Raw genomic sequence first — 24,011 nt, forward strand, 5'->3', positions numbered from 1 at the left:
TCCCTTCAGTAGATAAGGTAGCTAAAGAAGAAGTAAACGGCGGCACGAAGAGCTAATGTGACCCAATGAAAGCAAAACATAAGGTCAAGAAAATAATTTGTTCCTCCTGATCCCTCATCCAGTACTCTGCACTGCCTGCCAGACAATATAATTCAAAACCTCTGTTAAAAAATAAAAGGTAATCAAAAAAAAAAAGAGGTTTGACCTTTGGAGTCGCAGCAAGGGGGGAGTTTATGGTCTCTGATGCAGGCAGGCTGCTTGTAGAGACCACGACTGATGAACAACTCATGGGGGAATCCATGGAGAGCCTATTTGAAAGAATTCCCCACGCTGGCCCAAAAGGCAGGGAGCCCAACAGCTCTGATGGACGGGTCATTCCCACGGGAACCTAGCAGTGGAGGCATCAGCGAAGGGAGGCAGAGGCTGCAGAGCCCCAGAGGAGATGGTGTGGAGCAGAAGGGGCCACGGAGCTGCCGTTCGCACGGGGAGGAGGCGCCTGCTTTGGATTTGAGGCTGAGTCAGGGCCAAGCCACTGCCCTGGATTCCCCATCACTGAGATCACACAGGCCGCGCTCGGAAAACAACCACCAGAAACGTCCTCAGAGCCGGCAGCTGTGACACCCCAGCCAGCCCCAAAGGCACAAAGTCCAGCCACGAAGCCAAGGGGCTCCCATGTGGCGGCTGCTGGACTATGTCACAGGTTAATGCTCGAGCCTCCAACCCAGACACACGGATGGCCCAACTGCACTGCAAAAACACCACGTATTCCTGGAGGACATGCAGCAGTAACACCCATGCTCTTTATCTTCACGTTCCTCAAGCTCCCTTTGTGCAGTGGCTGCTTTGCTCCCGATCTGCTCCAGACGGGAAGGTTCACACCACTCGCTTGCCAAGTCTTTACAGTGGCCCCTGCTCTATTTTGCAGAGGATTTCTGCACACTCAGATTAATCTAAAATAAAAATCATGTGGAATGAGAAATAGATGCTCATTGTGTCAGATGAGTGCAAATCCACACCTGTGCTGTTGCTAAATGGGGAGAGTGGATTCAGTGGTTCCAGAGCACTCTGTAGCTTGCTGCCCTTCGAGTGCTTCAACAGCACTGAGGATCTCTGGCCAGTTGCCATCGGGTCGCTCTGCTCCTTCCTAAAGCTTCGCTCTCAGTCTGCAAACCTCCACAGACACCAGTACCTGTTGCTGCTAATCTCTGTTTCCCTTTCTGCTCAGAAGTGACAAAGCAGAACCCTGGTCCTGCCTCACATTCCTTCGAGCCCACAGGAAACAATAAATCAGAGCAGAAGCACCCAGAGAAAACCTGGAAAAGGCCAAACATCAGGCTGGGCTGAGGGGCTGGGAAAAGGGAGCAGGGAACCTGCTGAAAACCAGCAGAGCATCAGCACTAACCCACACGTCCTCCTTGGCTTGGGGCAGTCCTGGTCTGGAGAGGAAGACTGAAGGGAAATCAAGGGCTAGGAGTACTAAAAGTCCTTCCTTTTTCAAGAGAATATATATATATACACATAGAGCTATAACTACCATAGAGCTGTGTAACCCAGGAGCCAAGGGAGGGGGAGGATGCTACGCTGCTGCTCGTGGTACCTGCCCTGTGGTTAAGGAGGCAGTTGGTCTCTGGGCAGTTAAATGAGCAAAAAACCCTCCTCTGGAGCAGAGTGGCACCGTGCGGCCTTAGCATGTCTTGTTGTTTGTTTGACAACACAGGAAACAGCGGCTGGTTCAGTTTTGTGTTGCAAAGAGTTGGTTACAGCTCCGCCTCTTTGACGTGATCGACCAGGGTAATAAGGGAATTGCTGGCAAGTGTCCCTGCCCTTGCACCAGGACCTGAACTATTTCCCCCCCTTCGACCCTGACAACGGGGCTTTGGGCTGAAGAACGTTGCAGCTTGAGTGCAGCACAGATCTGCTTCCCTTAAAGGTGACTCATGGCTCTGGACAAAGTGCATTAGGTTGAGTTTTTCTCTATAAATCTATATATAAGTGTCATGCTAATTCCAAGCTTGGTCTGACCCACTTCTGCTCGCCTTTTATAAGGGAGAAATGTGCTTTTCTTCCCTCGCTTTTCAATGAACCATGGAGTACTCTATTTCCTGCAGCCCTGCTGACCATCTCCCTGTGGAAATTGCTGGCTCCAATTTAGGTCTAAGCTGTGTCTTGAATAAGTGGGATAAACCTAGGTAAAAACAGATTATGCAAGTAATTCTAAAGCCACTCAAATTTAAGTCACTTTAAAAGGAGTGGGGGGGAAAGTGAATTGCTTTTTTCCTTTATCTGAGGGTCTCATTTTGCTTCATAAATAGTAATTCCTTTCCCCTTACTCTTGTGAGATAAGAAGTGGGGAGGGGATTTTGCTCATCATTAAAATGCATCTGTCTTTGGGATAAACTGCACCAATTGTTTAATGGCGAAAATGGCAATAGAAGATGTGTTCTTAGCATCCTGAGTCTCCCATTTTTGCTCCGGGATAATGGAATAAGCTGTTTTTCTAATCTTGACTACAGTCTGCCCACAGCTGGCTATAGCCCTAGCACAGACTGGAAGGCAGAGACGATGCTTTTTGATCCTGGGAGCATGAGATAGTTACCTGCAAGGAGGAACTGAGTGAAACAACAGAAGTTCTGCCAGTGTAAGGGACATGGGAATGATTCGGAGATTCTCTCTCCCCTCATATCCTAAGGTACCTTTAGGATCTTGCTTTTCTGTTGCACGGCTTTCTCTTGACTTTAAATTAGTGTACTAATATCTAGCAAAAGCCTTCCCTAGGGCAGTGCCTCCAGTCTGCAGGGCCCTCTCGGTGGCTGCAGATCAGCAGAATGCAGGTGTCTGTGTGACCCACGGGCAAAAGCTGTGGGGAACACTTACCTCTCAGTTATTCTGCAGTCCTACAGTAAATCAGAGAGCTGACTGTGAAAAGGCCCCACTCTGAGGATGAGCTTCCAAATGAGGCCGAATGGCGCATGAAAACATGGAGCTATGCCCTTCTCCTTCCCTCCCAACAAATATATATATCTGTATATAAATACTTGCAGCTCAGATCTGGCAGACTCTGTTGCGCAACCTGCCAACTGCCACCTTTAAGCAAGGCTTCAAAAACCAAGTATTCTGCACCCATAGCCCTTGGCAGGTGGGTTATTTGTGCTTTCCTGCAGATGATGCTTTTCTTCCCTTCCTTCACACTTTGCTTCATCTCATTAAGTGACTTTAGAGCAGAGATTTCTTGTGTTCTCATCAAAAAGGGTTTCACTGCCTGGGTCTCAGGTACTGAGATTCGCAGTGGTAATAAGGAAAGAGCAGGCCAGTAACAATATGGGAATATTCTCCTCTGAGCAGAGGAAGGAATCTGTAATTCAGGCATGCCTCTCCTCAGATGACACTATTTGCATTTCTTTTCAAAGCAAAATTAACTTATCAAAAACCCTGCTTCAAACTGTGCCGTCCTCTCCCTGCGCGACCCCAGCATCATCTGCGCACCCAGGGCTGGACGGGTTCCCGAGGCCTTTGTGGAGACTTCCTGCGGTCCAGAGCGCAGCTCCGTCCTCCCTCCCCTGGCAGGAATCTCTTTCAGCACTGAAGACTTCTTGTTTCTTCTTTTTTTTTCCCCTTCCTCTCTCTCCCCTGGGCCTTGGCTCAGAACGGAGCCCCCCAGCCCCTCTGCTCCTTTTGTCTCTGTCCGAGAGGCTTTTCCTGTGTAGCTCCTGCCAAAAAAGAAGCCAAGGTCTTGCCCTCTCTGGCAGCAAAGCACTGGGTGACCCATGGGGGACCAGGGAGGGTCCTTGCCCCTTCCCTCACCCCGGGCACTGCCTGCACCCCACAGCAGCGCCAAATACCTCATGTATCTCCTAGCAGCACAAAACCACTGGTGTTTCTGCTTTTTCTCCCAGTAAAGAGACCCCAGCGGGTAACACAGCCCTTCCCTAGCGGGTTGGCAAGGTCTTGCAGTTCACGGCTTTCCCCCTCTGCTGCCTGGAGGGAAGCTTGCTGAGGGAAATAAAAACAGCCGCGTCTGTTCTATTATTGCTGCATGCCGAGACACTACTGATTCCCTGTTATTATTTATGACTTTCATGGGTTGTTATGGCCCCATTTTTCTAGGTCTGACTTCCTCTCCCTGTGCTCTGGAGGGAACAGGACTGTTAGGATGTGCCTGAGGTTGGGGAATTAAGATAGGGGATTAATTCTCATGTCCAGGATTACTGTCTCAGTCACCAACAATAAGAAAAGGGGAATCAATGGGAAGGAGTAAAAATGAATATTTTTTCAAACAAACCTTTGTTTCCCTCTCTTCCCTCTCCTGGATTCCAGCTAGTTCTCCTCAGTTCCAACACAGGATGTTCTGTTTTCAGAGCTTCCACACAAAGCTCTTTTCCCTTCCCCGCCGGGCTGGGCTTATGCACTGAGAATGCATTTTTGCACATTTGTGCACATTTTTGCACTGTTTTAGGAAAAAATGGATATGTCTACATAATATCTACACTCCTAGCCAGTACAGAACAAGGAAGGACCAGTGTTTGCTCTTCCTGCAGTCCATTTTGGTGACAATGTAGGAAGCAAAATTAGCCACTAATTTCTTCCTAACAAATAGAGTCAAGATGGAAAGCGAGGGCTGGGGGGAAGCATGGCCTGGGGGAGCCACTTGGGTTATTTCTGGTTTTTGCTTGCTCTTGAGGCAAGGTTTCATTCTGCGTCCTGCCTTCAGCTGTGGCCTCTAGCACAGGCCATAATGTTAAACTATGGATAACGGTGGGGAGCACGCAGGGAGGTTAAGGCCCGTGAGGCTCAATGCCCCTGCTGCTCCGAGGGAGCCTTTTCCCTTCCCACCGACGCCACCGAGATACCAGGCCGGGGCCTTCCTCAGCGCTTCGGGCTGGTTGCTCCCTATGGCCTTGTCCTCTAGTTTATGCATTAGGTCTGGATTCAGACAAGCCAGCGAGAGCTTCCGTTATCCCAGATCCCTAACCTCAGCCTGGCAGCCGTGGATTCATTAAAGACTTTGAACTCTTCAGGCAACCATTGTTCCAAAAAAGCCATCCTTCCTCCTCCTCCAGCCTTCAAATAGCCCCTTCTCTGCAGATTGGGCGCACAGTGCCAGCCTGCAGCTGGAGCAAGAAAAGCCTGGACGTGGGGAGGAAGAGGAGGGGGAGGAAGGGAGGCCTCCCGCTATCTCCGCGCTGTCACAGCGGCTGTTTCCTGGGGCGAGGTCACAGCCAGGGGGACAAATCTGGATTTCCTGCCAAAAAGAGGGTTTAACACAGAGGACAAAGGGGTAGCATTCTGACAAGAAACGGAATTGCTTCCCTGGTGCTGGAATGGAGCGGGAGCTCCATTCTGCTCAGATAGCAGTGTTCTTCAAAATAATTATATATACATTTATGCAATTTCACATATACACACACTGTTTCTATTAGTGGTAGCTTTTAATAAAGACTATTGCAGTCATTAAGCCTTGCTGTAGTGGGAAGCAGCAGCCTGGGTATGCAGGGAAGGGATTATCTCACTCGCTGGTATTATATAATCTGTTTAGACTGTGCCACTTTGCGCTTATTTAAGGAATGAATAAGCACTTCGCTCTGGGATGTGCCACCCATGAGTTCTGACATCTTCCCTTTCATCCACTGTAATAAATATCTTGCTTTGGTTTTAGCTGTTCCCTACTCTAGCCTATACCCAGTAAAAGGACTGTAGTGAGGATGCATTTGTGCACGGTTCCCCCCTGAATTAGGATGATTAACCTTATCAGAAAGTTCTCTGCCTCCCTAAAGAAGGGGTCTGGCGTAGAAGCAAAACCAACCTGCTCCAGGGAACATCTTTGCAGACAAGGGGAAGCGAGAGAAGCCGCCACGTGGCTTTGCAGCACCGCAGCGACCCCAGCTCATGGCCAAAACGGGAACTCGCCGGAGTCCCCGTGAACGAGGCTGGGCCAAGTGAGGTCTCCCCGAGCTCTCGCCCTGCTGGGGCACTTGGCCACGCTGCAGTCCGTGGAGCAGCGGGGCTGGAATCGAGGCCGCTGCCTCGTGCCAAGACAACAAGCAACGCGCAGCCACCCAAACGCACACGCTGCACGCGGGGGAGCGGAGCTGCCACAGGGAACGGCAGCAACGCAGACAGCCCAGGTGGCAATAACGCAGATAAGCCATCATCACCCTCTCCCAGGCCCATTGCTGCCAGCCCTAACTACTCTCTCATTGCTCTTTCATCTTTTTCCTTTCAGCTGCCACAAATAGCACACAAGGAGGGAGGAGCCATCCGTATTTGATCAGAGATGGCCAACATCATAAGCCAAGCCCCACGAGAGCATCAGGAAAAGACACATTTGGTTCTGTGTTAATGGCCTGGGCTCAATTTATACAGGTACCAAAGGAGAAAGTGAGGCTGCAAGCCAGGAGAAGCAGCAAAGTCCCGCGGCTTCTGGAAACCACTCAGGGGCAGGAACTTTGGGGCTGGATGGGCTGCTGTAGCTGGAGACCACCGCACAGCTGGGACTGTGGCAGAAAGCAACTACAGGGTGACATTTCCGCCTCTGCTTTTACATGTTTCAGGGCCGGCGGCTTCAGAAGCGCAGCGACAAAAAGATGGGAAATCGAATGAACAAAGACGGGTATTACGGCTGGGGTAGATAATATCAGGCCACTTCTGAGATAATATCCTCTCTCCCGTGCAACTCAACCAGCCAGCGATGGTAGCTGTATTCATTAATCTCTGATTCAGAAAGAAGCTTTCTGTGTAGGCATATCTCCTTGCCACTGCAATTAGTATCAGGAATTTTGCTTATATAAGGAGCCTAGTGTAACAAAAAACAGTCTCAAATCAATGCATGTGCACCTTTTATTAAATTGGTTTAATTAAATGAATAAGGACTCTTTCTCTGGCTGTTGTGGGTGTGATTTAAATTTGCTTTTAAGTAACCCAAGCTAATAAATTTGGTTTACACCAAACTGCATGTCAGAGATAGGCAGTATCAGCTGACACTGGTTGAAAATCACCCAGAAACCACGAGAGCTTTTCGGTGGAGGCCTTTGCTCACACCAGTTCACACAGCATAAATGCATTAAAACTGGTTATGCTGGTTTTAAACATGTCTAATTCAGTCTGTTATCAGACTTAGCAAGATCAGTTTGATTAATTATCTCTAACTCTTCATTTCCATTGGAAACACCCTAGCATGACTCCGAAAACATTTTCTGAATCTCTTTTCAATGCAGAGCCCTCAGCTCTGCGCACACGGACTGGCACCTACACGGCCTCATGCAGCCTGTATCTTAGCTGCAGGTTCCCTTTCCTCCCATGGAGGGTCCTTGGTGGCCTGGGCGCTGGGTGTATAAGGAGGGACGCTGTTTCCGAGGGTCCCAGATGTGTTTAAGGTCTCCTCATAAGGACACACACACCTGGACACAGCTCATTCTGCAGCCTGGTGGCCCTGAGCTCACAGCACTCTGGTTAATGCTGTCAGCGAGCAGCAATAGCTGCACTTACACTGTTAGTTATGGAAGTAAGTGCTTATTTCCCTCGTTGTGGGCATGACCACAGAGGCAACTGGGGTTTTGCACATCCCACAGAGCCCTTATAGCAGGTATCACCCCTGCCCTTCCCTCCTGCTATTCCTCAAGGGCAGTTTAACCCAAAAGGAGTAAAGACTACCTGCCTGGCCCTTCGTACCAGTGGGGAGCAAGGAGGGAGTGAAGGGAGGGGGGTACCCTGAGCACTGGCAGGTGCCCTGGAGCTTCCGAAATTCCCCATATTCCCTCACCCAACACTGCTGCCTTGCAGATCTCCATGGCAAGGGTGGCAATGGGGCCTCCTCAGTGTCACTGCAGCCCACCGGCTTCCAAGCGTGCCAGGAACAAGGCAGGGAGGTATTCCTAGATTTCCCGCACAACTGCTGGGTAAACAGAAGGCTCTGCGTGTCAGGGAGAAGAAAACCACAACATCTATTTGGGATTGCAGTCAAATATCCTCGAACTGGTCTTTCAAGGTAATTACATTTGTTTACTGGAACCAAGTATGCGTGTCTCCACAAGACACCTAACAGAAGGGAGGTTTATCTGAAGATCTGCACATATTTAAGTAATGAACCCCCTTTTCCAAAAAAACAGAGGAGGAAAATATTTTTTGCAATGTTGCTCCCTATAAAGTAGCGAGCAATGCTGGACTGAGTGTCCCCCAAGCATTGGTACGGAGATCTGTGACACGTAATTTGATTTGATTGCTGAACTAGACTAGTTTGGCAGCCTTATTATAGGATGCCACACAGAGCGTGTGTTTATGTCTACTCAGATCTTCTGGGCGATAGTTTTTTGTTTTCTTCTTCTCCCTCTGTGTGTAACAACACAAAAACTATTGGTTTTCTCCAATTGAGCGGAATAAACCAATTGTAAAAAACCGCATAACGGTTAATTGGGAAGCGCAAACGGCCTCAGTACCATGTTGGGTGCCAGCAGGAAAGGAAGGGTGATCTGTTAGCAAGGGGCCTGGGATGGGAAATCTGGATTCAGTTTCTGCTTTTTCCACATACCCTTTCCATGGCAAGAGACAAGTTACTTTATCTATTGCTGTCTCAGTTTCTGCCGAGAAAGGATTATATGCTACCTTATTCCACCTCACGTTTATTTATACTTTTATATATAGCTTTGTTTATGCATTCTTCGGTTCTTTATAGCTGTGAAGTTTTATGGATGTGTTAGCAAGCGTCCGTGCCATGTGCTCTGGAGGAAGGCCTGGCCCTCGTAGGCATCTCAGGATTCTCTTGTATTACAAACAAGAAATTGTAATACAAGAACGAATTAAAGAGCTAGGGAGAAGAAAAGTGTACAACGAAGGATAAAATCTACACCCTTGGAGAGAGTCAGAAGAGTTCTATTTTTTTTTTTTTGCCATGAGCCTGAAAATGCTTGGATTTTTGCACTGTTTAAGGTACGAGAAGTTTATATATCCCCCTAATATTTCCCTCTTGAAATACGCAGCCTCATTTCTCCAGTCCAATCTCTTGCTCTCCCTGTACCAGGCAGACTGCATTTAGTCTTTTGGGAAATAGTTCATAATTCCATGCTTAAATAACTGCCTTTTGATAAAGGCCCAACACGGAGCTCTGAGGATATTTTGTTTTCACGGCCGGCGCAGACAGAGCAGAAAGGATGCTGCCTGCACGCTAAGACACTTGGCCTGAAGCCCACACACACCAAAGGCAAAATAAATAAATAAACATATCAATCAATCTTGACGTCACCAGGAAAAGGGTCACTGCCATGTGGAAGAAGACATCTGGACACTGAAGTCACTGCTCTGGAAGGCTGCCACAGAGCGGTTCACGGGCTCTGCCGCACAATAGCGTGGAATGACAGATATAAAAGAAATCAGAGTGTAATCAATACTCATAGCCGCAGGTTTAAGGAGTCTCAGACCTTCTGCACCCTGTCCGTGCATCGAACTTCTGCGTGATCAAAAGCTGCCCTGATCCCAGCATGGAACAGGAGGATCCTAAGCCCAGCCCATCATCTTGCATGGCACTGGGCACTATAATTTCAGCACCAGCTTTGGAATACATAAAAGCAGCATCTTGGCACTAACCTAAAATTACAGTATGAAGGGGAGGGGGACGCTTTCTATAGCCCCGTTACGCTGCCAGGCACACACCGGTTCCCACATGCAGGGAAAAACACCCCAGAAGATGCCCTTACACAGGTACTAATGTCACCCGCATCTACACAGCATCACACACAAAATACTGGGCAGAAACAGCCACTGCAGCTCCCCGAATGTATCTTGCACGCCAAGAAGTTATTGCTAAATGCACTTGAAGGAATATGCAAAATGCTGCGTTTAACCAACAGCAACGAGAAAGGTTTTGAGAGAAGGGGATCAGCAAGGAACGCCCGCAGCGAGGGACCCCCCGAGAGCAGTTTTGGCTGCACACGTGAGCGCCCAGCGCCGCTGCTGCCCATTGTCTGCCCGTCCCCATCCGAGCGCCCTATGGACGCTCCGACGGTCCCGTTGTGACACCGGGACACGCCGCGAGCGCCCGGGCTGCGGAGCCTCCTCTCCGGCCCTGGGCATATGTGAAACGGCCAGAATTAAACCATGTGAAACAGGCAGACTGAAACGCAGCACAGCCAGGACAGCGTCTTTGTTTGCAGAGCCTGGATTCCTTCAAGGCAAATAATGAAAAAAAAAAAAAACCCACAAAACCTTCCAAGAGACAGGGATGTTACGGCATGGAAAATAATAATATTTCTTCGCAGCGGCTCTTCGGGCGGCGCAAAAGCTGATCCCCGCGGGGCGAGGCGGCTTGTGGGGCCGGGGACGTGACCGCGGGCACATGGGGGCAAATTTAGCGTTTTCTAAAGACCCGGGGGCAGCAGGGCGGGATGCCCGGGGCGGGCGGCAGCCGCGGGGTTGCGGGGGAGCCGGTCCCGGGAGCAGCCTGGCCCGCCCCGGGCCGCGGCGGGTCCGCAGGGCGCCCCCCGCGCGGTGCGTGGGGAGCCGGGCCGGGGGGGGGGAGCCGGCGCTTACCGGAACCGGGGCGAGTCCTTGATGCACTCCTCGAAATCCACCGTCATCCTCGCGGCTCTGCCCGCTCAGCGCACCAAGCTCATGGCCCCGCGGCGGCGAAGCGAGCGCGCGGCCGCGGAGCGAGCGCCCGCCCCTCGCCGCCCGCCTCACGCGCAGCGGCCGCCGCCTCACGCGCAACCGCCGCCCGCCTCGCGCGTAACGGCCGCCGCCTCACGCGTAACGGCCGCCGCCTCACGGCGCAGGGGCGGCCGCGGCGGCGGGAAGAGGGGAACGGAAGGGAAGGAAAAAGGGAAGCGAAGGGAAGGCAGCGCCAGCGGCTCTGGTGGCTCCGCTCGCTCCCCTCGCCTCACCGATCTTTTTATTTTTTGCAGGACCTGGCGATGTAATTGAGCTCGCTGGGTTCTGTCGTGATCCTCCGTGATCACCACGGACAAATGAGCATTATGGACTACAACATTCTCTGCATCTCCTGTGTGATTTCAGGTTGATAGAAGGGCCTCGAGCGTAAATTTTTGTATTATAAATAAAATACATCCTGTGCAACATGGGTCTCAGTGGAAATCAAGGGTCAAACGAGTGCCAGGGACATGTGAATCCATAAGCAAATGGCATGATGATGCCTCAGTGATGGCAGAAATAGGGTGTTTGGGGCTCCCCTCAGCTCCAGGGTCCCATTTCTGGCTAAAAGCTGCTGGATTTGCCAGCCGCAGCCAGGAAACCCTTTCTGGGAACGAAAGCCTCATTTGCTATTTATCATCAGATGCTGCTGCGCTCCAGGGAAAACAGGAAGGGCAAAGCAGCTTGGCTAATCCCCATCTCAGAAATGCATGCAAATTTTATGCAATTTATTGATTTCCAATTCAATCTTTTTTTTTTTCCCTCTAGTCCTTCCGATGCAGGTGAGCGCGGCTTTGCCCCCACACAGGCACACAGCCGGATCGGGAATCGCGTCCCCTCCGCGGCCGAGCCTCATTAGCTGCATTATGGTGGCGTCCGGCGCTATTGTGCGTGCCGGGAGCTGGCTGGATTTTTCCATTCAAAGGCAGATCTTGGATTTGTACGGGAGGACTGCGGATTCCTGCTACGTTGCTTTTGGGGTTGCTATTGTACAAGCAGATATTTTAGTCTGGTATTTTAGAAACATGAATAAAGATTTTTAAAAATACAAAACATAGGCATGAAGGCCATCCGCAGCCCTTGCTTATTATCATCATTTTAGCTTTTATTTTTATTTTTTTTATTATTATTTTTTTGCCCCCGCTGCTGTTATTAACCTTCAAAACGGCCTGGACGCGTCTTGGGCAGGAGGGGAAGGCAGCTCCCCGCGGCGGAAAATCGCGCGGGCGGGCGCGCTAAGCCGCGGAGACGGCAAGAAACGGCGCGGGCGGGCGCGCTAAACCGCGCAGACGGCGGAAAACGACGCGGGCGGGCGCGCTAAACCGCGGAGACGGCAAGAAACGGCGCGGGCGGGCGCGCGCGCGCGGGCGGGCAGGAAGAAGCGAGGCCGCTCCGCCCGCGGAGACGCCGCAGCCGCCCCCGGCAAGGCCGGAACCGCGTTCGGCTCCTGCTGTCCCCGCGCGGCCTTGGCAGCCGGCATGGTTTCTCCAAAAACCCGATACTTAGTTTTCTTTCAGTACTTTGGCAGTAAATATAGGTAGGTGCGTTGCTCTGTCACTAACCTGCATGCTGGGAGTGAAGCCACAGTCAGGGCGTTTGCTGCTGCTGCCTAGAAGCATTTGAGGATGTTTGGGGTAAGAAAGGCAGAAAACAGGCAAAAAGGTAACACTGCAGCACAGAGAAGGCAGCAAACGTGTGTTATGAGGAGCCATCCACGGGCTCTGTGTCCTGCAGCGCTGCCGATGCTGCGGCTCATCCTCCTTGTCCCCATAAAAACTGTCCTGTTCAGTGCAACTGACGTCCTGTTCAGTGCAACCTGCCACCCCTTCCCAGGGTAATTTGGCTGCCCCGTCATCCCAGCCTCCATGTGAACATGGGAAGCAGCCCTGGGAAGACGTTTTAGATTCGCTCCTCGCTTGCAGGTGTTTATTTTCGTTTCAGACGTTTGGTCCCCGCAGTCGTGTATGAAGATCCGCGCCGCGCGGCAGCGAGCGGTTGGATAAGGGCTGTTCGCTGCTGTGTTCGGGGGGGTTTGGTGCACGGCGTGTCCAGCCCTTGCGCAGGACACGCAGGTTCCTGACACTCTGTGGACACTCCTGTGTTTGCTTCTCTTTGCAGTGGGGTCATGGGGACACCAACAGATCAGTCACTGCTTGGAGTCCAGAATTACATGGAGGTAGGTCCTGGATGGATATTTTGTCCTTACAGTGAAATTGCTAAGATTACATTGTTGAATCACAGTAACTGTTGGGGATAAATATTTTCCTGACACTGTTTTGAATATTACAGTATTTCACACTGTACAAACATCTTTTTTTTTTTTCTTGAGTGTTGCTTCCTCACGTTCCTCGAGCCGCCTCCGTGCTGAGCTGCTCTCCTCCCAGCTGGTGTCTAAATCCTGGCTAGATCTAGGAATGGGACACTGCCCAATCCCAGGAGCGGGTGCTCTCAGACACAGGAAAACACACGGTAGGATCCGCTCTTCCAAAGGACAAACAAAAAGCAGGAATGGGGAGAGCAAAGGACCGTTTGGTCAGGGATTTCAGTGAGGACCTGACATTAGTTTTTAACTAATCTTTGCCACGTTAGTGCCCAGGTCACATTTGGGGCAACTCGGATCATTGCTGTATATTAATAGCAATCCATCTAATTACTTATTTCTCATTAGCAGACTCTCTAGCCTGAGATAACAGCAGCAGTTTGCAGAAAACGTGTCTCTTGCTGAGAAATGGGTGGAAGTGTTGGGAATTACACCGCGGATAGCAGCTCTCGGCTTTGTATTGGTATTGCTCCTGCCTGAACCCTTGCAGAGAAAGCTATAAACGTGGTGCAGCTCTTGAAAGAGGAGCCCCGCAGGATTTTCTCCCTTATTTATCTAATCCTCTAAACCAGCCCATGTCTCAGCCCCAGATGCCAGACTTTGAGTGAGACCAGCAGTTGTCGTGCATCGTCCAAGTAACTTTGGTTCAACAAGTGAATAGGTAGGAGGGGATTGAACGGGAAAAGAAGGGAAAAGCAGAAAAAGATAAACGTATTTGGAGTTGTCTTTTCACAGTATCAGCATTTTGATCCTCCCAGCTGCGTGCTGGCCAGTTATGGCCTATGTGCTTTGCTTTCATGTGGTGGGATTGATGCTGGGCACTGCTGAGCCGGGCTGTGTCTATTAGAACCACGTGGGATGTCTTAAAGTGACTTTAATAGAAAACTGCTGGGGCCATAGGAATTTATCTTCCTTCCTTCATTTTTTTTTGTGCAGCCTTGAACTTCAGAACAGTCACTTCCAAAGCCAGGAAGGCAGCTGAAAGGAAGGGCAGGATTATATCCGTAATGAGCTCCTTATTCCATTCTGGCATTTGGTTGCAGTTGCAAGCGAGCAAATGAGCTGTGAGGTGCAGCCCTTGTATTTCAATGAGTGGTGTCATTACCCGTGCAATGGGCCGGCTCGTGAGAAGGGCCCCGCCGTGGGATAAGGTGCAGTGCTGAGCAGGAGGGCTCGAACCCTTTGTCACTTAAATGTACATAACATATAGGGCAGGGGTGGGTTTGTGGTCCCAAGTGCTGCGTAACTGAGTCCTGGTTAATGAAAAGTTGTTGATGGTGATCAACATGTTGATGAAATCTTTTAATATGCTTTTTTGAGAGGGGTGAGCTTGGCAGATGAAATTTCTTGCTTGGAGCAGAACATATTTGTCTCGAAACCCTTGGAACTGCAGCTTATAGGGAGGGTTTCACACCGAAATTCCAGGCCTTGCTTCCCCACATGGCGAAGTTTGTGTCCTGGGACTTGGCTCCATCCAGTGCACGGTGGGAATTCACAACGCGCAGGGTGTGATGATCAGGTCTCAGTATCTCCAAATGCCTCTGCTGTAAAGGGGGGCTCTCCCTGCAGCACCTTTTGCTCAAGCGAGTAGCTGTGACTTGTGCTAAGTGGCCCCATATGTGCGGCCCGCTGGGCTTTGCAGAACTCAGCTCCCTTTCATGCTTGTTTTGAATCCTCTTCCGAGCGAGCTGTTTTCCATTGTGCTGCTGAGCGCTGCCCAAAACTAATCCTCCCCTCACAAAGTTCTCCCCTGGCCAGCGGCTTTGTGCTAAGTCCAGATATTATTCCCCATGAAAGAAAAATGGGGAGCAGGGGAGGAGAGAAAGAGGAGCAGAACCCAGACAAATGCCCTGCACAGCACTGGGAAGAGCCGTCTCCCCAAGAAAGCAGGAAGAAAGAAATGAAAATTCTCCGTCTAGCCCACTCAGCCAGTGTTATAAAGCAAAGGGGAGGGAAATAAATATGTAAGAAGGTCCTGTAGCACTTGGGATGTTCTCTTTAGGATGATTCTGGGACAAAGGATGAGAAGCCAATGGAATAGGAGAAATTCCCCAGGCAGGCTCCTCTCCATCGCTCCACAGCCCACAGCAGTGATTCCTTCTCCATGTGAACACTGTGAGGAGATGTGATTGGCAAGGAGGAAGGCACTGGGTCCTAGGTAGCCCCTGGTGAGTCCCTTCTCATCATCTTTTCTCGTTTGTCCTACAGAAGGCAGCGCAGAACCTAAAATCCATCATTCCCATCAAGTTCCACATCTCGAGCCGCACGGACACGGGTGTCCACGCGCTCTGCAACTCTGCCCACGTCGACATCCAGAGGGCCCCGGGGAAGGCGCCGCTCCATGCCCGGGAGCTCGTCCGCAGCCTCAACCACCACCTGAAGCCGGAGCCCATCCGGTGAGTCGGGCGCCACGTGCAGGTCTCATTTGTCCTTGCTGGAGGACATCACTGCAGCAGTCACGTCCTATGTTCATGCACAAGAGAGGTTTTCCCCTGTTAAATATGTTGCTAAGAGTCTTTCTGCCCCTAGCAGACCCTTGGCATCTAAAGAGCACTGTTGTTCACCTCTGTTTTTGTAGGGGACCTGTGCTGGCACTGCTGAAACACAAAGTCCTGTGGGAGAATTTAAGACCATTTGAGTATTGGTCCCACCAGGTGATGCTGATGCCACATGGGAGCCGGAGCAGCAACATGTTAACTTCCAGGGCCGCTTTATTCCAAAAGTCCTGCCCATTTCTTTTTTCTTTACTTACTGAATTAGCACTTACCAAAAGCTTAGCTAAAACACTGCCCCTTTCCTGTATCTCGGCTAAAGGGTGAAGAACAAATGCATGAGATCACAGTTGGTCTGAGCCGTCTGCTCCTCCCTTCCTGTGAGATCAGCCTCTCCTCAGCTAGACCTACCCCTCGGCCTGCTTTTTGTTAAATCAAAATCTCCATTTTAATATTTTTGTAACAAACATATGGGGCAGATAAACAGTCTTTCTCATAACCAGCTGTTAGTACCTAGAGAGACCTGTGTGTTAGTGTGCTGAGGAGCTTGGTGTAACACCTGCAGAGACCAGAACAGCTGCCGTTCTTCCCATTGCCTTTTCTTCTTCCTCCTTTCAGAGTTATTTCTTTTTTTCTGACAGCATCTCAGAATTGGCTTGACCTGTGTGAAGCTGAGTGCTCGCCCTCAAAGCTATCACTGCTGGGAAAAAAAATACAGCCCACAGCTTTTGTCAAGTAGTTGCATCAATTCCATCAGCAATTTCTCTGCCCTGTGAATTTTCTGCCTTTCCAAGGGGTGCATTGAACCTCGTGTTTGGTGCCTTTCTTTCCAAACTGCTGTGCAGTTTCTCTACCAGCTGTCAAACGGCTGTTGTGCTCTTCCCCAGAAGGAGATGCATTTTTCATGGTGAAAGTGTAAATTGAATGAAACACAAAAGTTTTGGGACTAAAAGCCAAATCTGTGCTAATGTCGTAGAATCAACATACCATTTGCCAGCAGCTGTTTTGCTCCTCTCTGCTCATTCTTCTCTTATTTTGCTTTACTTGCACAGGCTGCAAACTCCTCAAGCTAGAGACTATCTTGGCTATCTTGGCTATCTTGGAGCACGGGGCAGAATTAAGATTCCACTGCACTACCCTGATGAAGAGAGCGTCAAAGCAGTCAAAGAGAAATTCCTAGTCAGAGAGCATCTCCAGAAGGGGAAGCAGTGGGATCCCCAAGACAGGGAAAGCTTTTCCCTTATATCAAAGTGTGACATATGAGGAGGGGATGTCTTTTGACAGTTCCGGAGGTTTAGAGAGCTCAAGCCCTGCTTCTGCCTCCTTCTTTGGGCTGTGCATTTTAAAAGTGGTTCAGCTGCTTTCCATTAAGGAGCTTGGTGATGGGCACGAGCCTGAGCAGACTCAGCAACAATCCCCTCCCTCTGTATTCGTTACTTTGCTGAGAATAATTCTCTGTTAATGCTGAACAGAAAACTCAGCACTTTCATGTGGTTGTGAGCAGGGTGATGGGGAGAGAGGTCTTTGTGAGAGCGCGTTGCTGTCAATAGAGCTTGGAAGGGAAACAAGATTCCAAAGCGGCTGACGGGATCATCAGCAACAAAAACCTTTGTTGCTTTAGTGCATGATGAGTCGCTTCTGTCATCTGATCTGTTTGATTTTAGATTTGTAGAGCGTATTTGCGAGGATCTCGTGCACAAAGATCACAGTGCATCCTGTAGACGGGGCAAGCTCAGAAGAGCCTTGGTGTCCCCAGAGGCGGGATGGGAGTTGCGGTAGAATCCCCTATTTCTGTTTTCAGCTTTGGGGGTACACGATGAAAGCTGTCTGGGTGACAAGCAGGCAGAGCTGGGGTTCCTCTCGCCTCCTGCACGTTAGTGTTCAGCTTCTGCCGCCGGTGCGCAGGGCAGGACGTCCTTCCCATGGAAACTCTTTACACTTAGACATCTCCAGGGTTTCACTGGGGCCTCCTCTTCCATCTCCTGGTTGACAGACCCTCTGGGAGCCCCCACTCGTAATCCTTGGTCACAGACTGCAGAAGATACCGAACTGCACGTGCAGCTTCTCAAAGACCCTCTTGCAGGTTTTAGTTCTGCTGTCAGTGGTGATCAGGTAGAGGCTTTGAGCTAGTGCACGATGTTTCACTGTTCCCTTCTCTCCGGACAGCATCCTGAGCGCTCACCGCGTGGCCGACAGCTTCCACGCACGCTTCTCCGCATGCTCCAGGACCTACGTGTACCGGCTCCTGCTGGGCTGCTCCCATCACTCCGAAATCCCAGTGTTTGAAAGGGATCTCTGCTGGGCTCCGGCAGGAGGGCAAGTATTTCCTTATATCTCCTCGTTAATGCTGTGGAAAGGCTTGGCATTGTGGGGAGCAAGCAGAGAGTGATTTCCACACGTGAGACTGGATTTCCCATCCACACGGAGCAGATTTCTGTGTTGAAATCAGTGCAGTTGCACTGAGTTATGCTCAGAGAGACCTGAGGACTTTTAAATGGCATTCTGAGCTTTGCTCTTTGCTCTTTCCTCTGCCCCTTCCCTCACCTTGGGTTTGCACTGCATTCAGCTCTGACAGGGCTCAGTGCTGTCACTCTCATTTCCTATAGTACCAAGCTTAATCTTCCGGGTGTCACAAATTTGAAGTTTGGGAAACCATCGTGGGGTTTGAGACCATCTTGCAAAACATGGAGGCTTCCTTCACATCAAATCTGTACGCTGGGATAAGCAGCTCCTCACTGGCCTGGACTTCAGCCCCCACATGGTGCCTGGCCGCCCCTCACGGTCCTTTCCCTGTGCTCTGCACGTCCCGTCGCAGCTCCCTGGACGTGCCGGCCATGCAGGACGCAGCAGGGTTCCTGCTGGGCACCCACGACTTCAGCACCTTCCGCTCGCTCAGCTCGGAAACACCCCTCAAGTCTCCGGTGAGAACCATCCTCCAGGCAGACATCCGACCCTCCGCCGGCCTCCTGTCCCACCACTATGAGTACAGGTGGGATTCCCTTTTTCCTGCTGCTGCCCAAGCCTTTCCTGAAGGCTGCGTGCAGGAGAAAAGAACGTGCAAGGCCTGGGTGACTCTGATACTCAAACCCATTCAGTTCACACCAATAAATCCTGCTGCCATCCCTGGGGATGCTGGTGAAGCCAAGTCCAATATTCCTCAATTATTATATAAATATCATTCAGTGTTAGGTTCATCCAGTACCACATCTTGTATTGAAATTAAGGGGCTGGATATATTCACTCTCTTAGCACAAACTGAATTATTCTTTTTTTCTGGAAAGATCGTGAATATTTATCATCTGAACATGGATGAGAATCCATGGAGAGGAGACCTAAAAACTGGATCAAAGGCATCCAACTAGTTGCTGGCAGACTATTTTTGCCGAGGCCTCGTGACACATGCTGCCAAACTGCTGTTTTTATAACAGGAGTCATCGTTATGATGTGCAGATATTGAATGAGTTGATTTAATGAATTCTTAGGTTGCAGGGGTCAGCTTAAAGAAGCCTAACTTCAGTGCATTTAAATGGCACTGAGGTATAATCCATTCCGTAATTCCCTTAGAATCCTTCGAGGCTGTTATTAAAACCTTAACCAAAACCATGAATTCTCTGGTCTAGAGAATAAAGTTCTGGGATTTGTGTGTGTGTGGCGGGCCAGGTTTTGCTGCTGTTGTTTTTTATCACATCCTGTTGCAGTGAATCTGTAAATCATTCTGTGTGGGGACAGTTGCAGTCATAACGCCTGGAAATGCTTTTGCAAATTCTGCAACTACAACAGCAAATATACACACATCCCCAGGGAACTGCACAGACTTCTGAGAGCATTTTACATCAGACACCAAAGATTGCAACTTATTATTCATTCTACTCACTTGCAGCTCACCTGTAACTTACACTTCTCTTGCAGGTGGAAGAGCCATCCGAGATGTGATCTTTTAAACGCGTTTTTGCTTCTTTCTTTAGGGGACTGGAGTTTTGGGAGCTGGAGTTCAGGAGCAGATCGTTTCTCTACCGACAGGTAGTGTCGAGCGCTGTGTTGGGCGCGTGCTTTGTTTTCCAGGACCAAAGCAGCTACGTGCTGCTCAGTTAAGCAGGGCTCTGGGTTCAGAGCTGCTGTTGGAGCCCATGACACCTTCCAGGGAACCAGTATCAGACAGGCCGGGTTCCTTATTCCCTCTTTGGCCCAGAATCTCTTAAGTCTGTGGCTCCAGTCAATTATTTTGGACACAGAATCCGATGGGAGGGTGGAAAGCATTGTTTGCTGCAAATTTATTGCCTTGTCTTTAAAATCTGAGGGGTGAAAACCAAGAGACGTACATCCTCACCCTGCTGAATGACACTGGGCCCAGTGAAGACTACCCTGGAATTTTATTTCTTGCTTTGAAATACTCCAGTGAGGTTTTTACTGCTGTCCTCAGGGAAGACATCTGTGTCCACAACTTAAGAGATCACCTCATTAGGAAGAAGAATCCTGTTCTCGGGCTGCCTTCCTGGCCATGGCCACGCTCTGGAGATGGGGAATAGGCAAGAGGGCTGCTTGTTTTTCTGGACGAGAGAGAGGATTTTTTGTGGGAACAGCAAGCAGCTATTTTTTATTCTGTTTTGACAAACCAAATTTGTTCTCATCCTGTGCCAAGTAACGCTCTGCGCGCTCTGGCAGGCGGTGTCTGGACGTGAGCAAGGGAAGAACGGCAACGTGCTCGAGAAGGGCTCGATCCATCGCGGGGATTTGTCCCATCAGCTGTCCCGTTGACACGCAGAAAACACAGCCAACCAGCTGTGTGTTCAGGCAGGAAACGCCACCTCGTGCCACGATGCAGAGAGGAGCAGTTAGGGGCAATAACGCTCAGCTCCAGCCAGCGCTCCCCACCGAATTTGGTTGCGCTGCCGGGGACATTAGGCTAGATTCACCCTTGATCTTGTCTCATAGCTGCTGTGTTTAGTGTCACTATTGGGATGAATTTTATAGGAGAAAGCGTTGAACAGCCCTAGTTGTGTGTATATGTTTTCTCCGAGTAACATGAAGCAGGGGGGAAGCAGCAGCCGCGTGGCTAGCTCGGATCCCATCACTAGCCGGCCGACGCGCTGGCAAATCCCGAGCGTGGAGACACCAAGGTGCACGTCAGTCCCAGCCCGCAATGACCTCTAGCGAGGGGCGGTAAAACGGCACGCGTCCCGGGGCTGTGGTTCTTTGTGCCATCAGAATTGCTCCAAGGGAAGGTTTTGACACTCCGCAGGGCAGTTCAGGAGCACACAGGGAGGCTAGTGCCTGTCTGCACATAAATTTGTTTCCTCCTGTCAGACCTTCTTGTTTTAACAGTGATAAACCTGACTGGTTGCCTAGTAAACCTTGACTTATTTTTTTGTAAATGTCAGTGGTTGGGAAGCGTGAGCAGTGCTGTAATGAAGCACTGCTCCAAGTCACGGAGCGTTTGCTAAGCTCTAAGCTTTTTTTCCTTTAACTCTTCTTTGAGAAGATGTAAATAGACCAAATGTTTCTTTAAGCTGAGCACTAACCATTAGCCTCTACGCAGACATGGGTAGGTCTGTGCTAGGAGCTCATACACATCAGTGGCATCTCGAGCAGGGGCTGAAGCCTTCTTTATGCTGCAGAAAGGTCCTGGTGGTGTAAAGTGCAGCACTGGACACAGAATTCTCCATGCGTTCAGTTTTATGAAGGCAGCACCTCACTGTGTTCTTGTGTTCCAGGTCCGAAGAATGGCTGGGGCCCTTGTTGCCGTTGGCCAGGGGAAGTTATCACCTCGTCACATAAAAGAGTTATTGGAAAAAAGAGATTCCCAGGCTTTTCCACCTCATGCTATGGCTCCACCATCCGGCCTCTTCCTAAAATCTGTAGCATATAACGAAGCAGGTAGGTGAAGGCAGGGGATTGCAGGGGGTAGCTTTTCTTCTGTGAAAGTCAGACCCAACACTGAAGGAGCAGTAACTTTTGCTGTCTTGTAAATCCAACACAGCACCAGTGTGTCCCATTAAAGGAAATAAATGCTATAGCAGTAATGCTCACTTGCTTTTGACTAGCAATATTCTGCAAAAGAGAGATCAAATTATTTTTCCGGCTCTCTTGGCACTACCATCTCCTTCAGCGATAGAAACACAGTCCCTTCTGTCAGCAGGTTTGAATAGTCCCATTCCTGCCTGCTTTGTCTCTAAGCAAACGTCTTTTTTCTTCTCTAGCCTCTGACTAATGCAGTGTCCATGACGTGGGTATGAGGGCTTTCCTGCTGCTGCTTCCTCTCTTCCAGGTTGCTCCCTCCCAGGCCAACCCAGGGGCTTGGAGCTCCCTCCTGCAGCCGCAGCTCACGCTGGGGCTCAGGTTGGGCACAAGGAAACCCCCAGAATTTCTGCGCTCGGGCTGCTGTGCTGCAGAGCCCTGGCCAGGCTGCGCGGGGCAGCTGCCACTTGCTGGGGTTGTCCCTGTGTTGGTGCCGCTGCCTGGAGGTGGCCGTGCCAGCAGGGAGGCAGCGCAGGCAGGAAATGAGGAGCGCAGCCTCCAAGTGCTTTCAGGTGGCCTTGGTGCCATTCTTGTCCCTAAATCAATGTCCTCCCTTTTCTCCCTCAGACTTGGAGACAGGAACGACGGCAGAATAGCGGCTCTGTGAGATGCAGCCCGGCCTGAAAGGCCCGTTGTGGACGCGGAAGGGACGTTTGCAGAGTGCTCTGTGCACAGTGGTCTTGTCTCAATAAACGTCGTTCACTGAGAATGAAGGCATCTTCCCCTCACTTGTTCTGACCCTCTGAGACTGCCAAGGGGAAATGAAGAACAACTTGATGCTGCTTTCAGATGTCTGCATTGTATTTTTTTTCTTCTCCTATATATATATTCTGGTGCAGGACCATCGCTCTCAAACAGGAAGAAAAAGGAGTCGACTTTGGGGCTTTTTGTTTTGTTTCATTTGCCGAGATGCGTGGGTAGATACTGACTTAGAATGAGAGAAAACGCAGCCTTTCCCTTTTGCCTCTTTGCTTGGTAACCTCTGCTGTGCGTGCAGCACAGCAGAAGGGACAGCAGCTACTATTTAATGTGGTCACTTACAGAAACAGCCTTAAAGTACTTGCCATTTCCTCTCCTCAGCAGCTGCTCTCTCTCCAAACCGCAGCAGCTCATACATTATTTTGGCCCTGGGAAATAAGTCATCCGTTGCTGTTAGGATGTGGATTGCTGCGAAGTTTCTTTCCTTTCACTTACACCCTATTTCATCTCCTACAGGAGCAGGGCTCTCCCCAAGGTCAATAATCCCCGCGTGCCCTAACACCCCGTGAACAGCTGAATCAGGCAGTGATGAGGGCGGCTGTTGCCGGGCTCGTCCACCTGTTGCCTCATTTTGCTGTCCATAGTTGGTGCACGGTAGCACTGCAGAGCCCATCAGGTAGAGGATGGAGTCCAGGCAAGAGTTCTGGTGCTGTGGCCCGCAGCGCATAGCAAGGGAAGAAGGAACTTTTCTAAAAAGTTTTTTATCTCAAGTTTTGCCTGTTTGCCCAGGTGCCAAAATAAGCATCTCTATGGCACCCTTAGGCTGTGGGGACTGAGTTAGTGATTCCTCCTGATACAGAAAGGCACAGTCTCCTCCTAGGTATTCTCTGGTGAGATGATCTCCTCTCCACCCTGTTGCACACAGGCTTGCCAAAAGTTTGACAGCGAAGGAGAGGACATTTCTGCTTGCTTCTCTCCTGCAGAGCAGACCGGCTCCTACCTGCTTTACTTCAGGGCCAAATTCCCAAGATGATGACAGAACTTTGGAGTCCCAAGTCTCTGCCACAGAGAAGAGCAGCTGAAGCTGGTGTTGCACAGGAACCTGGTAGTGTCTGTTCCATAAGCAACAGTGTTTCTCCATCCAGCTTCCCGACCTGCTGTGCCCCTGTTATTTTGGATGGCGTGCAGGGCTGGCAGATTGCTCACGGCTGCCCTGCCTCTCGGGAAGTGTGAGTGCAGCTACAGGCCCCTTTCAAAGTCCCTCCTGAAGCGCTGGAACGTGGCTCAGGAGAGGCAGGTCTCGCTCTGCAGGCAGCTGGATCCAGGGCAGCTCCGGTGAGACCTCTGCGCCACCCTGTCCCCGTGGGTGAAGCAGGGCTGCCGGGGGCTGTCCTGTCCCCCAGGTCCCCAGGAGGAGCCCTGCCCGCGCAGGGCAGCTGCTGTGTCTTCAATCCCAGGGCTGGCTTTCGTCGTGGCTTCCTGTGGTTTCTCGCTGCGAGGCGCTGGGGCAGCGTGGCTCGCGAGGCAGCTCCTGCGCAGCGCCGCTCGGCTCGGGGAAGCCGTCGAGACCAGCGCACTCGTTGCAGCTTTCACAAGAGAAGACGTGACCTGAGATGTGGTAAGTTAACTTTCTGCCTAACTAAACTGCTTATGAGCCTTTACAACACAAAAGCTGAACCAAACAGTGACCAAGATGTTGATCAAACCATCTCCTAGTGCAGGCCTAGAGAGCAAAGCTCTTTTTCATTTCATAGATACAATACGAAACTATTTGCTATTGATATATTTTTGTTGAAAATATTTCCTGATTTCTGGTAACACCCAAAACCTGTTATGCTTACAGGCTTACTCTC

The 24,011-nt window shown here is 50.4% G+C and overlaps 2 protein-coding genes across 2 annotated transcripts in view; one reads left to right on the top strand and one right to left on the bottom strand.

Annotated features, from left to right (window-relative positions):
• The window catches only part of ACAP3 (ArfGAP with coiled-coil, ankyrin repeat and PH domains 3), a 48,896-nt gene extending 38,175 nt beyond the window's left edge, over positions 1–10,721 (bottom strand). Inside the window, exon 1 of the mRNA XM_088536145.1 lies at positions 10,516–10,721. Within this exon, the coding sequence (XP_088392271.1) occupies positions 10,516–10,562 (47 nt within the window). The 5' untranslated portion in view covers positions 10,563–10,721. The remainder of the gene's footprint in view (positions 1–10,515) is intronic.
• Positions 10,722–12,098: 1,377 nt separating this feature from the next.
• Positions 12,099–22,113, top strand: PUSL1 (pseudouridine synthase like 1). Its single transcript, XM_010212480.2, has 8 exons — positions 12,099–12,169; positions 12,751–12,808; positions 15,161–15,348; positions 17,611–17,760; positions 18,260–18,433; positions 19,410–19,464; positions 21,156–21,318; positions 22,027–22,113. Exons 1-8 carry the CDS (start codon positions 12,111–12,113, stop codon positions 22,053–22,055), a joined length of 876 nt encoding a protein of 291 aa, XP_010210782.1. The 5' UTR covers positions 12,099–12,110; the 3' UTR covers positions 22,056–22,113.
• The last annotated feature ends 1,898 nt before the right edge of the window (positions 22,114–24,011 follow it).

This window comes from Tinamus guttatus, unplaced genomic scaffold (assembly GCF_059628265.1).
Source record: "Tinamus guttatus ecotype Peru unplaced genomic scaffold, ASM5962826v1 Tinamus_guttatus_pri_ptg000652l, whole genome shotgun sequence".
NCBI classification, from domain to species: domain Eukaryota; kingdom Metazoa; phylum Chordata; class Aves; order Tinamiformes; family Tinamidae; genus Tinamus; species Tinamus guttatus.